Source organism: Podarcis pityusensis, assembly GCF_964106645.2.
Source record: "Podarcis pityusensis genome assembly, chromosome: 17".
Classification (NCBI taxonomy): Eukaryota; Metazoa; Chordata; class Lepidosauria; order Squamata; family Lacertidae; genus Podarcis; species Podarcis pityusensis.
The window spans coordinates 29,936,799-29,954,830 of NC_138042.1; the positions used below are offsets into that span (position 1 = coordinate 29,936,799).

Genomic DNA, 18,032 nt, shown 5'->3' on the forward strand with positions numbered 1-18,032 from the left:
ATGCTTGGAGGAACATTTTGGACAGAATGAATCCCTTGGGCATAGGTTTTTTGGGGGGAAGGGGAATAAATATGTGGCTTCTTCATTTGGGCTATTGTAAAAATTGCTTCTTGAGCCGATGCTCTCTGATCATTCTTGTTTTCTGAGATAACAACGTGATAATAGACTAAGGGTTAAGGGAGCAACCTTTAAAATCAAGGGGAGGTTTGCAGGGGAGAAACACCATTTGTTTCCCCCGCCATTTATTTATTGTATTAGATTTCTTACTCGCCACTTCACATAGGTCCCAAGTCTGGTTACAGCCATATAATATACAATTGTGAAGCAAATAAAACAGCTGCAACCATAAAACAAGTCTAAAAACCTCTCCATATGTAAAAAAAATACAAACATTTAAAAACTATTCCACACATAAAAATATGCAGATTGAATTGCTCCCGGAACATGGCACTCCCAAGAAATGAAAATATTATTTCTACACCATTGTTGAGCACTGTGTTCCAAACTTTACTTGTGCCAGATTCAATTTGCTTCTGTGGCATGACTTAGTGGCTTTGTTTTGATTGATAATCTCAGGGCAGTGATTCCACATTTAGTCTAGCCATTTCTTACAAGGACTAGGAGCCAAGCATTTGTTATCCGTGACTGTATATTGTGTCTCCGTTTCACTGAGTCACTTTTTGGGTCGGAGCCAGAAATAAATCTCAAGAGTGGGTGCAGTTGTAATGCTATTAACTGCCTGTATCTAAAAGGTACGGCTGAGTCAAAACGTTGATATCATGGCACACACAAGCTAGACTCACAATAGGACATAAAGGCTGCAAGGTCAGACATCATGCTTCCAACTTGCGCCCCTGTCAGCCATTTGGCAAAATTGTGTTTCTTAACCCCTGAAAGACATGGAACTGGCATCAGTTTCTTGAAATTTTGCAACTTGCTTTTCCAGCAGGAATTTCTTGCCTCTGCACTGAGCCTTAAAAAAAAAAAAGGTAAAGGACCCCTGACAGGCCGAGGGAGCCGGCGTTTGTCCGCAGACAGTTTTTCCAGATCATGTGGCCAGCATGACTGAGCCACTTCTGGCAAAACCAGAGCAGCGCATGGAAATGCCGTTTACCTTCCCTCCAGAGTGGTACCTATTTATCTACTTGTATTTTTGGTGTGCTTTCAAACTGCTAGGTTGGCAGGAGCTGGGACCGAGCAACAGGAGCTCACCCCGTTGTGGGGATTCGAACCGCCGACCTTCCGATCGGCAAACCCAAGAGGTCAGTGGTTTAGACCACAGCACCACCCACGTCCCTGTACTGAGCCCTACCCTTCCTCAAACTTGAGGCTAGTTCACACAGCCCTTCTGAGCTCCTTGCAGCTGAATTAATTGTACTGGGCCCATGCTGACTTTTAGCCATGCTGCTGCCATTAACATGGCAGTCTGCACAGATGAGTTTTTGACATTTCTGTTAGGGTCTCAGGGGCTTGGAATGGGGATCTTGGGCCATGATGTTGGGACTTACTGGACTTCTTGCCGTACTTGTTAATCATGCAAATGGGTGTAGTTATAACCAGAAAGCACAAGAGGCCTCTCCCGCAATGAGGTTCTGAGACTCAAGCAATATTCAGATCTAATTCTTTGTCTTCCTATTGGAATTTAAATCCCCAGTGACAGAGTTTCACTGGATTGATCAAAACCAAACCAAGGAACAGGCCTCAAGATACAATGTGTTCTGATGAGCTGTGGAACAGTATATTAGAGCACAGCATATATGTTGTAGCCAAGTTCTCTTCCTTGGGAGCAATTTCTCCTACCATAATATCCTTCAGCACAAGAGGTATTGTCTGAGTAGGTTCTTCCTTCAGTTAGTTGTATCCATAGCAAGCTTAGACTAGAGACAGCCATTTTTAAAGATGGAACCAAGTGAGGCATTGGTTCCCATAGTGTACTCTTACCCTTCCCTTGTCCTCTTTCTCAGTTTTAAAAACAGCTGTGCAAAGAGTTGAATATCCTGAACCAGGATAGCTCCTTCACTCAGCTCTTAACAGTAATCTGCCTCCAGCTGAATCTCTCTACACAGAAGGACCTAAGTTCTGACTGACCTTGTAGCTCTCTTCAGAACTCTGCTATCAGAACGTGCACATGCATTGACTCAGCTACTTTTTTTATGGAGAGCCAAGTACGGGAAATGTACTTCTTATCAATGATGTACCTTTATCTCCAGCTGTTAAAGTTTATCATGCTGAGAACACACACTGAGTAACTTTGCAAGTTAGGGGCTCTTCACCTGACAGTTTAGCTCTGAAGAACCACAAAACAAGGGTCTAATCGGCTGATAATGTGTAAACAGCATGGGAAGGGGAATCAATTCAATCTTTTGCCTATGGTGGTTTTCAGTTATTTTGGAGGCACGATTTGCATGCTATTTTATCTGCTGCAGCTGGTGAGACTCAATGTGAACTGTTAAGGGATATCATAGGGCATGTCATATTTCAATTATGTTCCTACAGTATATCTTTTGTCCAGAACTACCCCCCCCCCCTTTTAAGAGAAGATTGGAAAACGTTTATTGAATATATGGGGGGGGGGAGGGAATTGTGTACACTTGAAAACGTTGGCAGCATTAAGATAAATTCAACAGTGTAAATAAGTTTTGATGGATGCAATAATGGAATACTGAATGGTTTCGTTTATGTAAAATATGCAGGGATTTATGATATGCAAAATGAAACATGGAAAGAGAAGAAGGGAAGTCACCGATATTTTAAGGTTGTTTAAATGAGTATTCTAAAAAGAAATATATATATATATGAGAGAAGGACCTTTTTTTGCTTTTTAAATAATAAATTATGCGGGAGGAAGTCGGAGACCCTTTAAAAACCCACAAATAACAAACACCACCCACTGAGTCCTTCCAGTTTTAACCAAACAATGAGCCACTGGTAGCCTTCTTAGAAAAGCAGTGAAGAGGTTTCTACAAAAAGGTAAGGTTCCGGAAGTTTGTCTGACTTCCAAAATGTTCAGAAATCAAAGCACGGCTTCTGGTTGGCTGCAGGAAGCTCCTGCAGCCAATTGGAAGCCATGGAATCCCTATCGGCCGTTCGGCTTCCAAAAATAGTTCACAAACCGGAACATTCACTTCCAGGTTTGCGGCGTTCGGAAGCCAAAACATTTGAGAACTAAGCTGTTCGAAAACCAAGGTATGACTGTACATTGAAAAGTGTGTGTGTGCATGTGAACAAATGACTAGCAGAAGCAAGTGTAATAATAATAATAATAATAATAATAATAATAATAATAATAGGTAAAGGTAAAGGGACCCCTGACCATTAGGTCCAGTCGTGGCCAACTCTGGGGTTGTGGCGCTCATCTCGCTTTATTGGCCGAGGGAGCCAGCGTACAGCTTCCGGGTCATGTGGCCAGCATGACTAAGCCGCTTCTGGCGAACCAGAGCAGCGCACGGAAACGCCATTTACCTTCCCGCTGGAGTCGTACCTATTTATCTACTTGCACTTTGACGTGCTTTTGAACTGCTAGGTTGGCAGGAGCAGGGACCAAGCAACGGGAGCTCACCCCATCGCGGGGATTCGAACCGCTAACCCTCTGATCGGCAAGCCCTAGGCTCTGTGGTTTAACCCACAGCGCCACCAGCATCCCTAATAATAATAATAATAATAATAATAATACCCTGTCCATCTGACTGGGTTGCCCCAGCCACTCTGTGAACACCCAGCAAGCAAATCAGGATGAATGCTTATAGTCAGGTACCTGTCCTGCAAATAAATCAAAAGGAATGTTCAATAAAGACCGGACATAGTCTAACCACCATTGAATGCTTTGTGTAAACAAATCAGGATGATTGCTGAACAAACCGGTTGTCTGCAGGAGGCCTCCATTGAGGAGTATGGCTAGTACCAAGAAGAAGCCATAGTGGTCAGCAAATGTCAATATAGCTTTAAATTGCTATGACATCATGGTGATCAAATTTCTAACCGAGACAAACAGCACAGCTACAAAGCTTAATGAAGTGTGGGATTTTTGACTGCTAAAACTTTGCCACTTTAATTTAGTATTGATTAGTGGGATGAGCAGTGCTGTTGAATGATGGTGCTATCATTAGAGGCATCTCATTGAGGTTGATCGATGCCGTACTCTCTCAAGGGAAGATCTATCTCAAATCTTGGCTCTGTGCACTGCATATGCAGCCCTGTGTTGTCTGGAAGTGGAACACTGGTCTTACATCAAAGAACAAAACTGGAAGCAGAGGAAAAATCCCTGGATGAGTTTCTGTGGCAAATTCAATTATACTGTAGAGTGGGGACTGCCCATGTAGTGCCTTGCAGGCGATGCTTGACTCCAACTCCCATCAGCCTCTGCCAACATGACCTGTGGTCAGGGATGATGGGAGTTGTCATCCAAAAGCATCTGAAGGTCACTGTGTTGGGTACCCTTGCTGTAGATGAACACGGAAACTGGCAGAAACAACCACTCGGTTGTTGTTTTTTTAATTCTCACCAAAGGGGATAACACAAAGGTGCCTACAACTTTGAAATATCAGTCCTGTTGTATGGAGAATAAATAAAAAAAGTTGACCCAGTAACTTTTTTAATAAGCAGTTGAGTTTAGTTATTAAATTATAATTGACCTGGGTGGTGCTGTGGGGACGTGGGTGGCGCTGTCAGTTAAACCATAGAGCCTAGAACTTGCTGATCAGAAGGTCGGCAGTTCGAATCCCTGCGACGGGGTGAGCTCCCGTTGCTCGGTCCCTGCTCCTGCCCACCTAGCAGTTCGAAAGCACATCAAAGTGCAAGTAGATAAATAGGTACCACTTCGGTGGGAAGGTAAAACGGCGTTTCTGTGCGCTGCTATGGTTCGCGAGAAGCGGCTTAGTCATGCTGGCCACATGACCCGGAAGCTGTACGCCAGCTCCCTCAGCCAGCAAAGTGAGATGAGCGCCGCAACCCCAGAGTCGGTCACGACTGGATCTAATGGTCAGGGGTCCCTTTACCTTAAGTTATAATTAATTAGGGGCAGTTTGTCCCTCCCCTCCCTCTCTTTCTCTTTCTCTCTCTCATTCCATTCACAGATAGTGAACAAAGTTTTAGAATTAATCCAGCTAAAGTAACAGGGTGTTTGATGCACATGGCAAGGAATCGTGATGTTTCTTTGCCATTCCACTCCAGGAATGCCTTAGGACAACCTGAGGAATTTGATGAAACAAATTTGTGTCTCGTGAAGATTGTGCACCCTGCCATATCGTACCCAGTTGTGCTGCTTTGAACCAAGGCTGTTGCGTCGGACAGAGAGGATGGCTCAGAAACTCTTGGCACCTCCTTTGCTTACGCCGTAGGCGGATTGGCTGCCAGCGTCCAGACTGGCTGCATGCCTGGTTGGTTTGCATGTTTCAGTGATAAATTTTGCTGAACATGACAAGTGTTGTTCCTGGAGGAAGAGGCGGAGCAGCCTCGTGATTACTTATGGGGAAGTTGAACATTTATCAGCCATGATGTCAGATTATTTTAGGGAGAGATGGGGGGGGGGCAGGCTTTGCTTTAGTCATCTGAAGTGTTTGAAATCTTGTCTTTTAAACCATACTTGGTCAGATTGTTGTTGTTGTTTTTAATTGTGATGAATACACAAAGTCTTTCGCCTGTGCAACTTCACGTGCACTTTGCAGCATATTCCGCACTGCAATCTAACGATATTTGACCTTCATCCATAGCTATGAATCTTCACGTCTAACCCCCACCCCAAATATAATAGTCTCTACAGGGATCTGATACAGCTTGTTGATAGTTTCATGCACAATCTTAATTATGTCCTCGGATTTGCAGAGCGGCGGGACCTCTGCCGCATCTGCAACCCTTCCATTCACAAGAACTGCAGTGGAATTAGGGGCCAGGGCAATCAGGAGGGAATCTGGACCCAATTCCTGAGCCAACTTCAGGCTAGCACAGGCACAGATCAGGTTGGATGTCATTGCACATCAGCTGTGAGACCAGCTTGAGATTCAGAAGATCCTTTGCTGGCAGGCTGAGCCCCTCTCTGCCCTTAGAACATCCCACTTCTGCTGGCATGGATTCCACCAATGGGCCTCCTCGTCGCCTGTACATATTGGTGGCTGGCAGGATGCCAGCTTACCTGGGAGAGCTGGGCAGAGGGACAATTCCACCTCATCCAACCCTCCCATTCGCAGCTCAGAGTATTGGAAGCTTGGATTGCTCTACTGGTTATTTACCAGACTTTACAATTCCAAGTTACTATTATTCAGATGCACACATATTGTTTCATAAATGAAGGTGATCACTTATGTACGGCATACAGTTAAGTCTATGGTTAATGGGGCAGGCTTTTGGTGATCACTGTGGGCACATTGGTTTCTTGTAGAGCTACTGAATCAGAGTGATCTTTGTTTTAAATACTACCCAGTATTGGCAAAGCTCAGCATGCCTAAAGACTTTTGGCTTCTGCACAGTTTCAGAACACACAGAAAGAAGCAGGGATATAAGTTTGGGCATGCCCTAAGCCTGGCAGTCAGAAAGCTCTGGTTTGAAACACTCTGTACAATCCCTATTCCTCAACTGGGGTGAATTTATGAAGGAGTGACCCAAGAAATTATAGGTGTTTAAAGCAAGGGACGCGGGTGGCACTGTGGTCTAAACCACTGAGCCTAGGGCTTGCTGATCAGAAGGTCGGCGGTTCAAATCCCAATGCTCAGTCCCAGCTCCTGCCAACCTAGCAGTTCGAAAGCACGTCAAAGTGCAAGTAGATAAATAGGTACCACTCCGGCGGGAAGGTAAACGGCGTTTCCGTGCGCTTCTCTGGTTTCGCCAGAAGTGGCTTAGTCATGCTGGCCACATGACCCGGAAAAACTGTCTGTGGACAAACGTCGGCTCCCTCGGCCAGTAAAGCAAGATGAGCGCCGCAACTCCAGCCTCGTTCACGACTGGACTTAACTGTCAGGGGTCCTTTACCTTTACCTTTAAAGCAAGTGAATCTCCCCTGCTCCTTTCTCCCTTCCCATGTTAGCCTGGCTGATAATTAGGCCTTATAAGATAACCTGAACTTGGGAGGGTCTTTGGGAATGATGAACTCAAAGGAATAAAAAAAGGAAATGTTTCTTTTCTCTCTTGGTTTACCGGAAGTAATTTAGAACAAGGCGTAAAACAGATCCATCTAAAAGTCATGACACAATTGAAAAAGAGAGGAGGAGGTTGAAAAAAGTTGTTGCCCCAAGTTTTAATGACGTGGCAAAGTTTGTACAAAGAGCAGCTGGAAAAACAGTTGCGGGAGTGGAGGAGACAAATGGAGCTGTTTTATCACAAGGCTGACAGGGAGGGGGGTGTCCCTGCTTCTCATCTCTCCCTGACAATGAGAGCAAAAGGGAGCCAACAGGATGGAATAACCTTGCTTCCCAACTATTCTACATACCAGGGCCAAATGCAATCACTGTGGCTGGATGACAGTAAAGCAGTCTCTTTGCTTTCCTAGCTTACCTGTTTAGGGGCAAGTATTCCAACTGAATCTTATCACTAGCCTGGATTTACTGTATCTGGAATTACTTTGTCTTTAAAAGCTTTTGAAGTTATTCAGATGGGGGTAGTTATTATCTGCCTGCCCTCAAAACAATGGGCACTGATATGTTTAAATTCAAGCCACTGTTTCTCCGGTGCTGTTTGTAGTGATAATGGTTTTTCCATTTTAAACTTTCTAGATGCAGAGTTCTTTTATACCAATTGTTCCCTGGAATTCAGGGCATGTTCACGATTATAGGCTGGCTGAGCCTGTCTTTGTAGAGAAAGCTGTTCTACTAGTAGGCCAGTACAATTGCCTTTGCTCTTGGGTTGCTAAAATTATGGGTCACTTGAGCAGGGTTCAAAATTATTCTGTCATTGCAGAAGGCAGTGGGAAAGCGCTTTATAATTGCTATCAGGAAGAGTTGTGGTTCAGTGGCACAATCCCAGGTTCAGCGTCTTCCTCCTGTTTGAAAACCCTCAAGAAATGCTCTCAGCCAGTCAGATAGTACAGTGGTACCTCGGGTTACATACACTTCAGGTTACAGACTGCATTAACCCAGAAATAGTGAAAATAAAAAAAATTCCTTCCAGTAGCACCTTTAAGACCAACTAAGTTAGTTCTTGGTGCTACTGGAAGGAATTTTTTTTATTTTTACTATGGCAGACCAACACGGCTACCTATCTGTAACCAGAAATAGTGCTTCAGGTTAAGAACTTTGCTTCAGGATGAGAACAGAAATTGTGCTCTGGCGGTGTGGTGGCAGCAGGAGGCCCCATTAGCTAAAGTGGTGCTTCAGGTTAAGAACAGTTTCACGTTAAGAACGGACCTCCGGAACGAATTAAGTATTTAACCTGAGGTACCACTGTACTGAGTTAGATGCACCAATAGCTTCCGGTATTCCTATTGATAAGAGCAATTCCTTTCATAAGCCTTTCTAGTCAATCAGAATGAGGCCATTGCCACCAATTCCTTTGACAGTCTTGTGACATCTCAAAACAAGCCTTTGTGTATGATGATTCCGTGATAAATATGGCATCTGAAGCCAAGACAGGAGTGTGTCTGATCTGATATCTAAGTGCCCCTTTCCATTACTTACAGACTGTACCAGAAAGCATTAGTAAATTAGTTACACCCACACTAGACATTGTTCTATTTTCCAACTCCCCACCCCCCCATTTTTAGTAGGTCTTTATATTTACTGCAGGGGTACTTTGACAAGCCAGGAAAAGCAGGAATGAGCCAGTTTTCTGGGTCAAGTTGCTCTCACTGCATTACACAAGCAGCTCTCTCTGAGTGAGCATTGTTCTCAGAACATATTTGTGAGGCACACTTAGACAATAATACGGAATGCTCTTTTCCACACAGAAGTTTTGCAACTAAACTGGCAGAAAGGGGAATCACAGGCTTGGTTGTTGTTGTTGTTTTTAAAAAATTGCATTATAACTAAAAACCCAGTTTATTGTTTCTGTTGCTCTTACTGATTCCGTTCTTCCATTGACAGTTCAGTGCTATACCACTGCTCCTTCCTGTGCCAAGTTAACCCTTCACCATGCTATGGTTCCTTCTTATCTGGGATAGCTCAGTGAGGCTCTTAATCTCAGGATTGTAGATTTGAGCCCCACGTTGGGCAAAAAGATTCCTGCATTGCAGGGGGTTGGACTAGATGACCCTTGTAGTCTCTTCAAACTCTAAAATTCTATGATTCTTGTGTCAGGATCACCCAGGGGTGCTGGCATGGAGAGAAACCACTGGATGGCCTTTAACAATGTGGCTTGCACCTCCCATGTCATCAGAATATTGAAAGAAGGGTGCCATTCGGAGTACAGTGATACCTCGAGTTACAAACGCCTCAGGTTACAAACGCTTCAGGTTACAAACTCCGCTAACCTGGAAGAGTTACCGCGAGTCGAGAACTTTGCCCCAGGATGAGAACGGAAATTGTGTGCTGGCGGTGCAGCGGCAGCAAGAGGCCCCATTAGCAAAAGCACACCTCTAGTTAAGAACAGTTTCAGGTTAAGAATGGACCTCCGGAATGAATTAAGTTCGTAACTAGAGGTACCACTGTAAATCATTCTATCCGTGGTTATAGGTCTAGATCAGTTTTTTACCTTTGAAGTTTCTGGATGTGGCATCAAAGAATAAATTTCTTTCTTTCTCCCCAAGCCTCTTCTTCTCTCCCCAACCCCCACCCTAATCTAAGAGCATGTTGTTAAACAGCCCTGAAAAGATTTCATCCTCAAGTAACCCAGCTTTTGCCTCAAGCCCTCTGGTGACAGCGATTATTTTGCTTGTAGAACAAAAAAGCTTCAGGGAACATGTAACCGGAGAACTGGGATAGAGAGCGTTGACCGACAGTAACCCCAGAGCACGGGTATTCGGGAGAAAAATAGGAAGTGTTTCTTTCTTCATAACTTTTCTTCTCCAACCAGACTGGTGTCCTGCCAAATCAGGGTCTGAGCAATACAATCGGAATGCTTAGCAGCATAAAGGCAGGGGCAGGGTGTGGGAAGAGGCTGCAAACCACAAAATGCAGAAAATACAGTGCCTCCGCCTTCCTTTCTCATCTTCCACCCGCCATTCCATTGCGGCGGAGATTTGTGGAGTTCTCCTTCCATCCCTCTTGGCATGCTGAGTGTCTCTTGTAAGCGAGCCGGCTAATTAACATTTTTAAAAAGTATCAGGCAGCCTCGCAGACCAGCATCGGCTGCCCCCTCGGGATCCTGCAACGGCGTTTGGGAATGTGAGCTTCCAAAGGCTGTGTTGGCATCGCATTGCCTCCTCTTTACCCCAGAAGGTGTTCTGCACTTTGCACTTGAGCTCCTGAAGCCTTCACAGCCACGTCGTTTTCCGCAGCTCAAAAACAGACATACTGAGAATGTGCCTTTATAACATGTTAAAGAACAGGGTTAAAGCTTTCGAGCTACACAGGTCTCCTCATAATACAGTGGTACCTTGGTTAAGAACCTAATTCGTTCTGGAGGTCCGTTCTTAACCTGAAACTGTTCTTAACCTGAAGCACCACTTTAGCTAACGAGGCCTCCCGCTGCTGTCACACATTTCTGTTCTTATCCTGAAGCAAAGTTCTTAACCTGAGGTACTATTTCTGGGTTACTAGAGTCAGTAATCTGAAGTGTCTGTAACCCGAGGTTCCACTGTATTCGCTGTTTGAGGGAAAGGGTGGGAATAGTTGTGCCCATCCATAATGCAATTGTGTCCACCAAGAGTATATAATTTAGATCAGTTGGTTTCATAGCATATTCCAAGGATTCTTCAATATGTTCATCAGTACTGGTGCCATATGTCTTACTCTGCTTTCCTTTGGACCACATCAGCAAGGCCAAGAGGGAGGTCTTGTCATCTGGGCAGCCCGGGGCCTCCATACACACTGCCCAGGCTTGTGCCCTAGGGGAAGTCACTTCTGTGCTGCTAACGCAGTAGTTTGACTTCACCCTTGGAGGCGTACTCCGTTGTCTCTCGAGACAGATGGATGACAACAACAACAACAACAACTGGTGGATGAAGTTCCCCAAAATACATCCTTCCCACCGCCACAAACACCGTCTGTGAATTATGGGAGGGGAGAAGCAGAGGCAGCCCTGAATAATACCCAGTAATAATCACTGACTCCTCCAAATTTTAGGCAGATCCCCCCACCCCCAATTCATAGTCTTGTAAAAAGTGTTGTTTTACTTCAAGGTTGTGTTGTATCTGTGGTTCCTACTTCTGTTATCTTTCCTTTTTTTACTGTTGAATGCATTGTTTTGTCTAAATGAAATTGTGACTTTCAATGGCTGTAAGCTTCCTAGACACTGGAAGGGTAGGAGAGCAGTTTTTATATTGTATTGTGTTTTAAATATTCGATTGAGAGCCACCCAGAGTGGCTGGGGAAACCCAGCCAAATGGGTGGGGTATAATTATTATTATTTATATGGAAAAAATAAATAGGAACAAAATGAAAACAGCAGCTGGAGGGGTACACATCATAAAGTTGTTGAGGTTTTTTTAAGGTCAAAGTTGTTGAGTTTGGTTTGGTTTGTTCAAAGTTGTAAAGTTGTTGAGCTTTTTTTGAGTACATCTGCCCCAAAATTAATTGTTTTGTCTTTTTTTTGGAAATTTATAAAGATTTTTTTAAAAAAATTAACACCCCTTCTCGGACATCTTGCCCAATTTGCCAAAAATCCACTTGGACGCCATTTTTCGGCCTGGCAGCCCTATGGGAGGACTGTAACTCTCTTGATAATCCCCGTTGATATCTAAGCACCTAACATGGGTGGATCTGAGTGAACAAAGCAATGCAGAGCTGGGGACAAGACTGACCCCTTCAGCCAGGTACATGGCCTTAGAGCAAGGGAAGCAAATATGGCACCTTCCAGATGTTGTGGCCTACAGCTCCCCAGCTGGAATGGCCAATGGTAGGGCATGATGGGAGTTTGGTCCTCAACAAATGGAGGGCATCACATTGGCTGTCCCTGCCTTAGAGGAGGATAGTGGAGAGATCTAGACAAGGGAGCAATGGGAGGTCCTCAGAAGAGGTATGGGGTCAAATCATGCCTCCCCAGAGCCTCCAAAACAGTAGCTAAAGGGGCTCGTTGCAAAGGTTAGAGGGGAAGCATCCCATGCAGTGTACCACCAAACACTACACTCTCTATAGTTACAGGATTTATTTATCCTCAATGTATATTATACAGTGTGAAAGGGAAGCACAGGCTCACATGCCATTTTATTGTTGCAGTCTGCAAATCCAAAAAGTGGTGTAGAAATGTTTTCTGTGCATAAATTATATAAATAAAATGTGACAATGTGAACTGGCTAACCCACCTGAGAGGCCTGAGAAGTATATTCATGAAATGTGAGGGGCTGTGGCTGGAAAGAAATGTCACCTCTCTCTTCCCATGATTGTGAATAAATATTTTCTACTTATGTACCAGAGCAGGGGAGCAGGTTCTGGCTAATGGACACATCTCGGTTACAAAGTGGTGTGATCTTTATTCCAGTTTTAACTGTTAACACTTTCCCCCTGAACAGCCCTTTGCAGTAGTTTGGTAAGGAGAATGATACATAATTTTCTGTTGGACAATTCCTAGCCTCTCACTCCCCCAATTCCATCCAAATTATAGCCTTCAAAGGGGAAAGTACATGATAGCTGAACATGTTTGATGCTGTAATACTGACATACCCTCTCTGAGTTTCGATTTGTTTTGAATTTTGAAAAAATGGTTTTCTTGTTACCTGGCAGGTGTGAAAGTCCGGGATTTCCTGGTTGACAATGAGACCTTCTCTGACTTTCTCCATCACAATGCTTCCCTACCAAAGTTTGTTGTAGACGAAATCCTGAATGCCGAGGTTAACCTCCAACAGGTAAGAAGCGTATACTGTCAATGACCAGCGCTTGGGAAGAAAGTCTACAGTTCTCCATTTGAATGTCATGAATTGTGAATGTGATGTGGAAAAGATGATTTAGCTCGAGTCCCAGGAGTGATTTGTAGATTTATAACCTCTGGTACATGTTTCTAGGTCATTACATCTGGCTACCGGATAAGTGTGAAAGACCTTTGCAATTCAACCAAGCTGTCAAAGTTTGTCAACATCCAAAACCCAGTGGTGGATGTTCTCAGCAGTGCCTTGATTTGCTCCATTCCTAAGGAAAAGCTTTCTGCTGCAGAGAGAGTGTTTCAGGACAATCTAGATGTCATGAAGCCATTTATGGTGAGTGTGTTGGCTTGAGTATTTTGAATTGTATTCACCAAGGTATAGTGCAAGTTTTTTTTAATCAGCAGAATATCATGGTTCACATAATATAGCGTACTATGTTACAAAACAAAATGCAAACAAACCCTTTCCACGTTACATTTATCATTACACCTGGATTGCAGGAGACCTGTGGCCAAAGATTCAGCTGGTTATTTCAAATCACTGTGTGATTCATTATCTCTGCAAAAAGAAGGGAGAGAGTCCAAAGGTCAAAATTTTCTACTTCTGTGGTCTTAGTATCTAAAGCTAAATATTTAGGTCTGGTCTAGGCATCCCTGTAACCCATGGTTTGAAAACCAGGAGCCAGTCTTTGGGATACCTATCCCTTTCCCCTCCTTCCTTCCCTTATTGGCATTTGCCATGGTTTAGAATTACATGTGTTTTGATGTTAGCCAGTTTTATAGTATCCATGGCCCCATCATAACTAGAGTTTGAAACCTTGATTCGAAGTGTGTTTGCAAATCATATTTATGAGGGAACCTGGTTAGCATATGTCCAGCTGTAATTCTAAACCTTAGTTAATACTGATAGAAGAATGGAGGAGTTATTCACTTCAGAAAATGGAAGAGGGAGGAGGATAGATTTCAGATCTCTGAGACTAGCTTCAGATCTGTAAACCATGGTTTGGGGGGGGGGGAGCCAGGGTTACATTTGCACCAGTTCCCAATTTAGCATAATAAGGTTGTGTTACTATTTATTTATTCAGTGTCATCAGTGGTAACATAAGCAAAACAGACTAATCCCTGCCCTCAAAGGACTGACAGACTTAACTTTTCTTAAGCAGCCTATGAAATGGCGCGACTCTGTCCATCAGATTTTTTCCACTGCCTATTCAAATAGAGCTGTATGACAAAGGGGCAACTTGCTTCCCACAGGAGCTGTTACTTTCCTTAGCTATAAAGCTGTGTTAAAAAGCTAAAGTGGGAGCGAACTGTTCAGAAATGATGGGAGCAACAGAAAGCAACACTCTTATGGACCAGCATGTGAATGCCTGGCTAAGTGCCAAACAAAAGCCCTTTTTAGTTTTGATACAGCTTGGGGAATACAGAATTAAGCCTCAGTTGTTTGGCTATTCGCCTAGCCAAAAGCATAGGATATCTGACACTGGAGTCATATTTCTGCTCTGTCTGGAATGTAAAGGTCAGCTCTTTTTAAACTGTTACTGTTTTTCACTAAACTGCTTGGACTGTTATATTTTTCCTTGTCATTTGCTTATTTGCTTGTTTGCTTGCTTGCTTGAAAGCTTATCACCTGTTCTCCAGCCTAAGGGTTACTGAGAGCGACTGTAGTATAATAAGGCAGCAAGCCAGACAGTGAATGATGAAAGCTAATAAAATTCCAGCTCTTTGAAAACCAATCAGCCTAAATTTTAGACTCCTAAGGACCGTGCAAATAGAAATGATTTCACCTGGCACCAGAAAGAAATCTTGCTTAGCTAGCCCTTCTAGGGAGAGATTTCAAAAGGCAGGGTCTTTTTGGTTGTGGTGCCTGCCTGGCTTCAGGTGACATGGGATCTCAGAGAATGACATCTGAGGAAAATGTTAATGCTTGACAGGATTATGCAGGAATCTCATTGCACTAGCTGCACCCAAGGGATGGAACATTTTCTTGGTTTTTTTCTGTATGGCGATAATAGAGCTTAATTGAATTAAGTAGTTGTTTGTTACATTAAAATGCTTGGAAATGTTTTTGATATACGTATTGTAACTCACTTAGCTTTCCGAATGAAAGGCTTGGGTTTAATGTGGTGAATATAAACCCTTTTCTATAAATCATAGTGCAAATTTAGGAGCAAAGCTAGAAGCCAGAAATTAAACAAGTCGAGCTTCTGTTTGCAGCTAAATGAAAAGCTACTTTCTAATAGTAAAAGAAACTTAGGGAAATCTCGTGATGTTGCAAGTCAGCAATATTATTTATTGGGAAACCAGTGCCATGGGAAATGTGAATGACGTCTGTGTGTTTGTCTCATGCCTGACACTGTTGAAGCTAAGAAGGTTTGAGGTTGATCAGTGGGAGACCTTGGGGAGTTCTGCTTAAACCTCTTTGTACTTTCTAAGGAAATGTAGGATTATAAGCATTGTAAATAAATAAAATTATGGTTCAGGAAGCTAGAATAAAAGGGAGGGGAAAGGAGACACAGGAAGAACAGCTTTGATGAGTCAGACCAATGGCCCACTATCCATCATGAGCTACACTTTACCAAACACATGAGTGGAAAACTACCCTCAGTCATGAGATGTTAGCAGTCACTTCCCATTACTTTATTGCCAGGACCAGTACATATGCTGGTGGGAGTATGGGTTTAGGAATAGACAGTGGTAGTGATTTATATGAGCTTTTGCTTATTAATTCATTTATTCCCTTCTTTCCAGCTAAGGTTGACTCCCAAAGTCACTACAATTAAAATCCATCATGCATTGCCAAGACAGACCCAGATATTTGTATCCCATGGGTCAAGCTTCCCTACCCAAACCTAGGTGGCTCTCGGCTTGTTCTAAGTAACAGGGACAGTGAACAACGATGATGATGTTGTTGTTGTTGTTATCTGTTATTTCGATACTGGTCTTCATCCAAGGACCACAGGGCGATTTACAATATAAAAACCACAAAAATACATAACATAGCAACAAAACAAACAACTCCTCCAATGATATTCCAAGCCTTCTCACTATTTAAAGTATATAATATTCACCTGCCCCTCACCTCTAGATACTGCTTATTTAGATACATGAACAGGACATAAAGGAGATTTCTAAAATTATGAAGAACAGGCCAGGAGTATCTGTTATGTAGAATGAGGCAGTGGCCATGTGTCTTACTTTAGAGAGGTCAGTCCTCTGTTTGAAGGTCCTATTTGAAGGGCTGTTAGGTCCAAGTATGGTTTAAAGGGGCTGGACCCTAAGAAGGGAGAGCAGGGGCCTTGGATGATGCCCTTCAACAGTTGCTATTCCAACAGCAAACTAGACATGCAAACATGTCACCTGGTCACTGCCTTCCATACAATGGTGAGATAGATGTATTGTACCTCGGGTTATGAACTTAATTTGTTCTGGAGGTCCATTCTTAACCTGAGGTACCACTTTAGCTAATGGGGCCTCCTGCTGCCACCACACAATTTCCGTTCTCATCCTGGGGCAAAGTTCTCAACCTGAGGTACTACTTCCGGGTTAGCGGAGTTTGTAACCCAAAGTGTTTGTAACCCAAAGTGTTTGTGACTCGAACCGTTTGTAACCCAAGGTACCACTGTATTTCTATTTAAATATTAGCAATTATGTCTGCGTTTGCTTCTATGCATATGAGTTCCCATATAGAAATGTTATGCAAATCTGTGTCCATTTCTTAATCCTCCACGTTTGGTGATGCCTTTCCTCTTCTAGCAAAAGCTTAAGTGGGCAGACTACTGCCTCAGGTGGTAGATGTAAAAAGACTGGAGAGCAAATATTGCTGTGTTGTGCTACATGGACTGCCCTCCATTCTCAATCTATCCTGGTGCCCTCAAGTGCATTGGAAGGTACTGTCTGATCAGCAGTGTTGAAATAAGATTGAACTCACAACCTGATTAGCTTTTGTGCAGGCACAAAAATGATTCAGGCCAGCTCTGGAATGGAAGGAAAGCTGTCATCTCCAAATAAACGTATGATGATAATAATAATAATCATGTGTTCATAAACCAGTAAGGTAGGCCGTTAGGGTGTGACGAACTATGAATGATTAAAAAAGGTTGGAGGGATATTTCTCATGAATAATCTTGACCCAGTCTTTTATTATATTGTGTGGGCGGCTGTTTCAGATGACTGCGATGGTTGTGATTCATGCTTCATTCAGAGGCCACAGAGGAACTTGGAACAGCTCTGAAAGCCCTTGTGTTGTCTGCATGTTTTCTAAATAATTTGGGTGACATTTTAGTGTTCCCGTAGCATGAAAGAAACACTGAACAATACCAGCTGGTAATAAAGGCTGAACACCCAACACATGAAGATGGTCATTGGTACAAACTGCAACCATCTCCAGGTAGAGTTAAGGGGTGAAGATGGCACCAGGGCAGGCAGCTAGCTCTGAAGCTCTGTAGAAACACAAATTTAATTGAGTTTTCATGGGTTCTAATTTCTTTTAAAACAATTATTTTATCAACAATTTATGTTTCGGTGCTGGAAAATAGAGCTATGTGGATCTGTAATGCCAATGGTAATTAAGTTTTAATAAGCTCTGTGGTGCTATTGGGTGATACAATGTTTTCGGAGTGGTGGGAAGCCAGTGGACGCATAAATCTCAAAGGTAGAGCTAGGGGAGGTGGCTTATTTCTGAAACCCTGGAGAGCTGTGGCCAGTTAGCTTCGACTCTACAATAGTGAACCAGATGGGCCAATGATCTGACTCAGTATGAGCTTCTTCTGTTCCTAGGTGTCATCTGTATTGTAACTCACATGCTATAGTATACATAGGCGTCTTTGTCCTTGTAGCTGAGCAAATGGGAAAAATATGTGCCAAAACTCATGCTGTGTAACCTGAATCAAGCCATTAAATATGGTGTCCTTCCTTCCTTCCTTCCTTCCTTCCTTCCTTCCTTCCTTCCTTCCTTCTTTTCCAAAATGAGAATACGAGACACAGAGCTTCCACAGTTCTGCTTGCCCCACAACTTGTTCCCTAGGAAACCTTGCTTTTTACCATTGAGTCAGAGCAAATGTCAAATGGGTTTTCCGTGGATTGAAATGTGCTCCCATTTAGTGCTAAAGAGTGGGTTTTCCCCAGGGAAAGTGGCAGGGCAAATAGAAAACCAC

General features: G+C 43.3%; 1 protein-coding gene across 1 annotated transcript in view; it reads left to right on the forward strand.

Moving 5' to 3' along the window:
• Positions 1-18,032, forward strand: part of ABCA1 (ATP binding cassette subfamily A member 1) — a 107,029-nt gene that overhangs the window by 34,251 nt on the left and 54,746 nt on the right. Inside the window, exons 6-7 of the mRNA XM_080986646.1 lie at positions 12,741-12,862; positions 13,019-13,210. Of these exons, the coding sequence (XP_080842772.1) occupies positions 12,741-12,862; positions 13,019-13,210 (314 nt within the window). The remainder of the gene's footprint in view (positions 1-12,740; positions 12,863-13,018; positions 13,211-18,032) is intronic.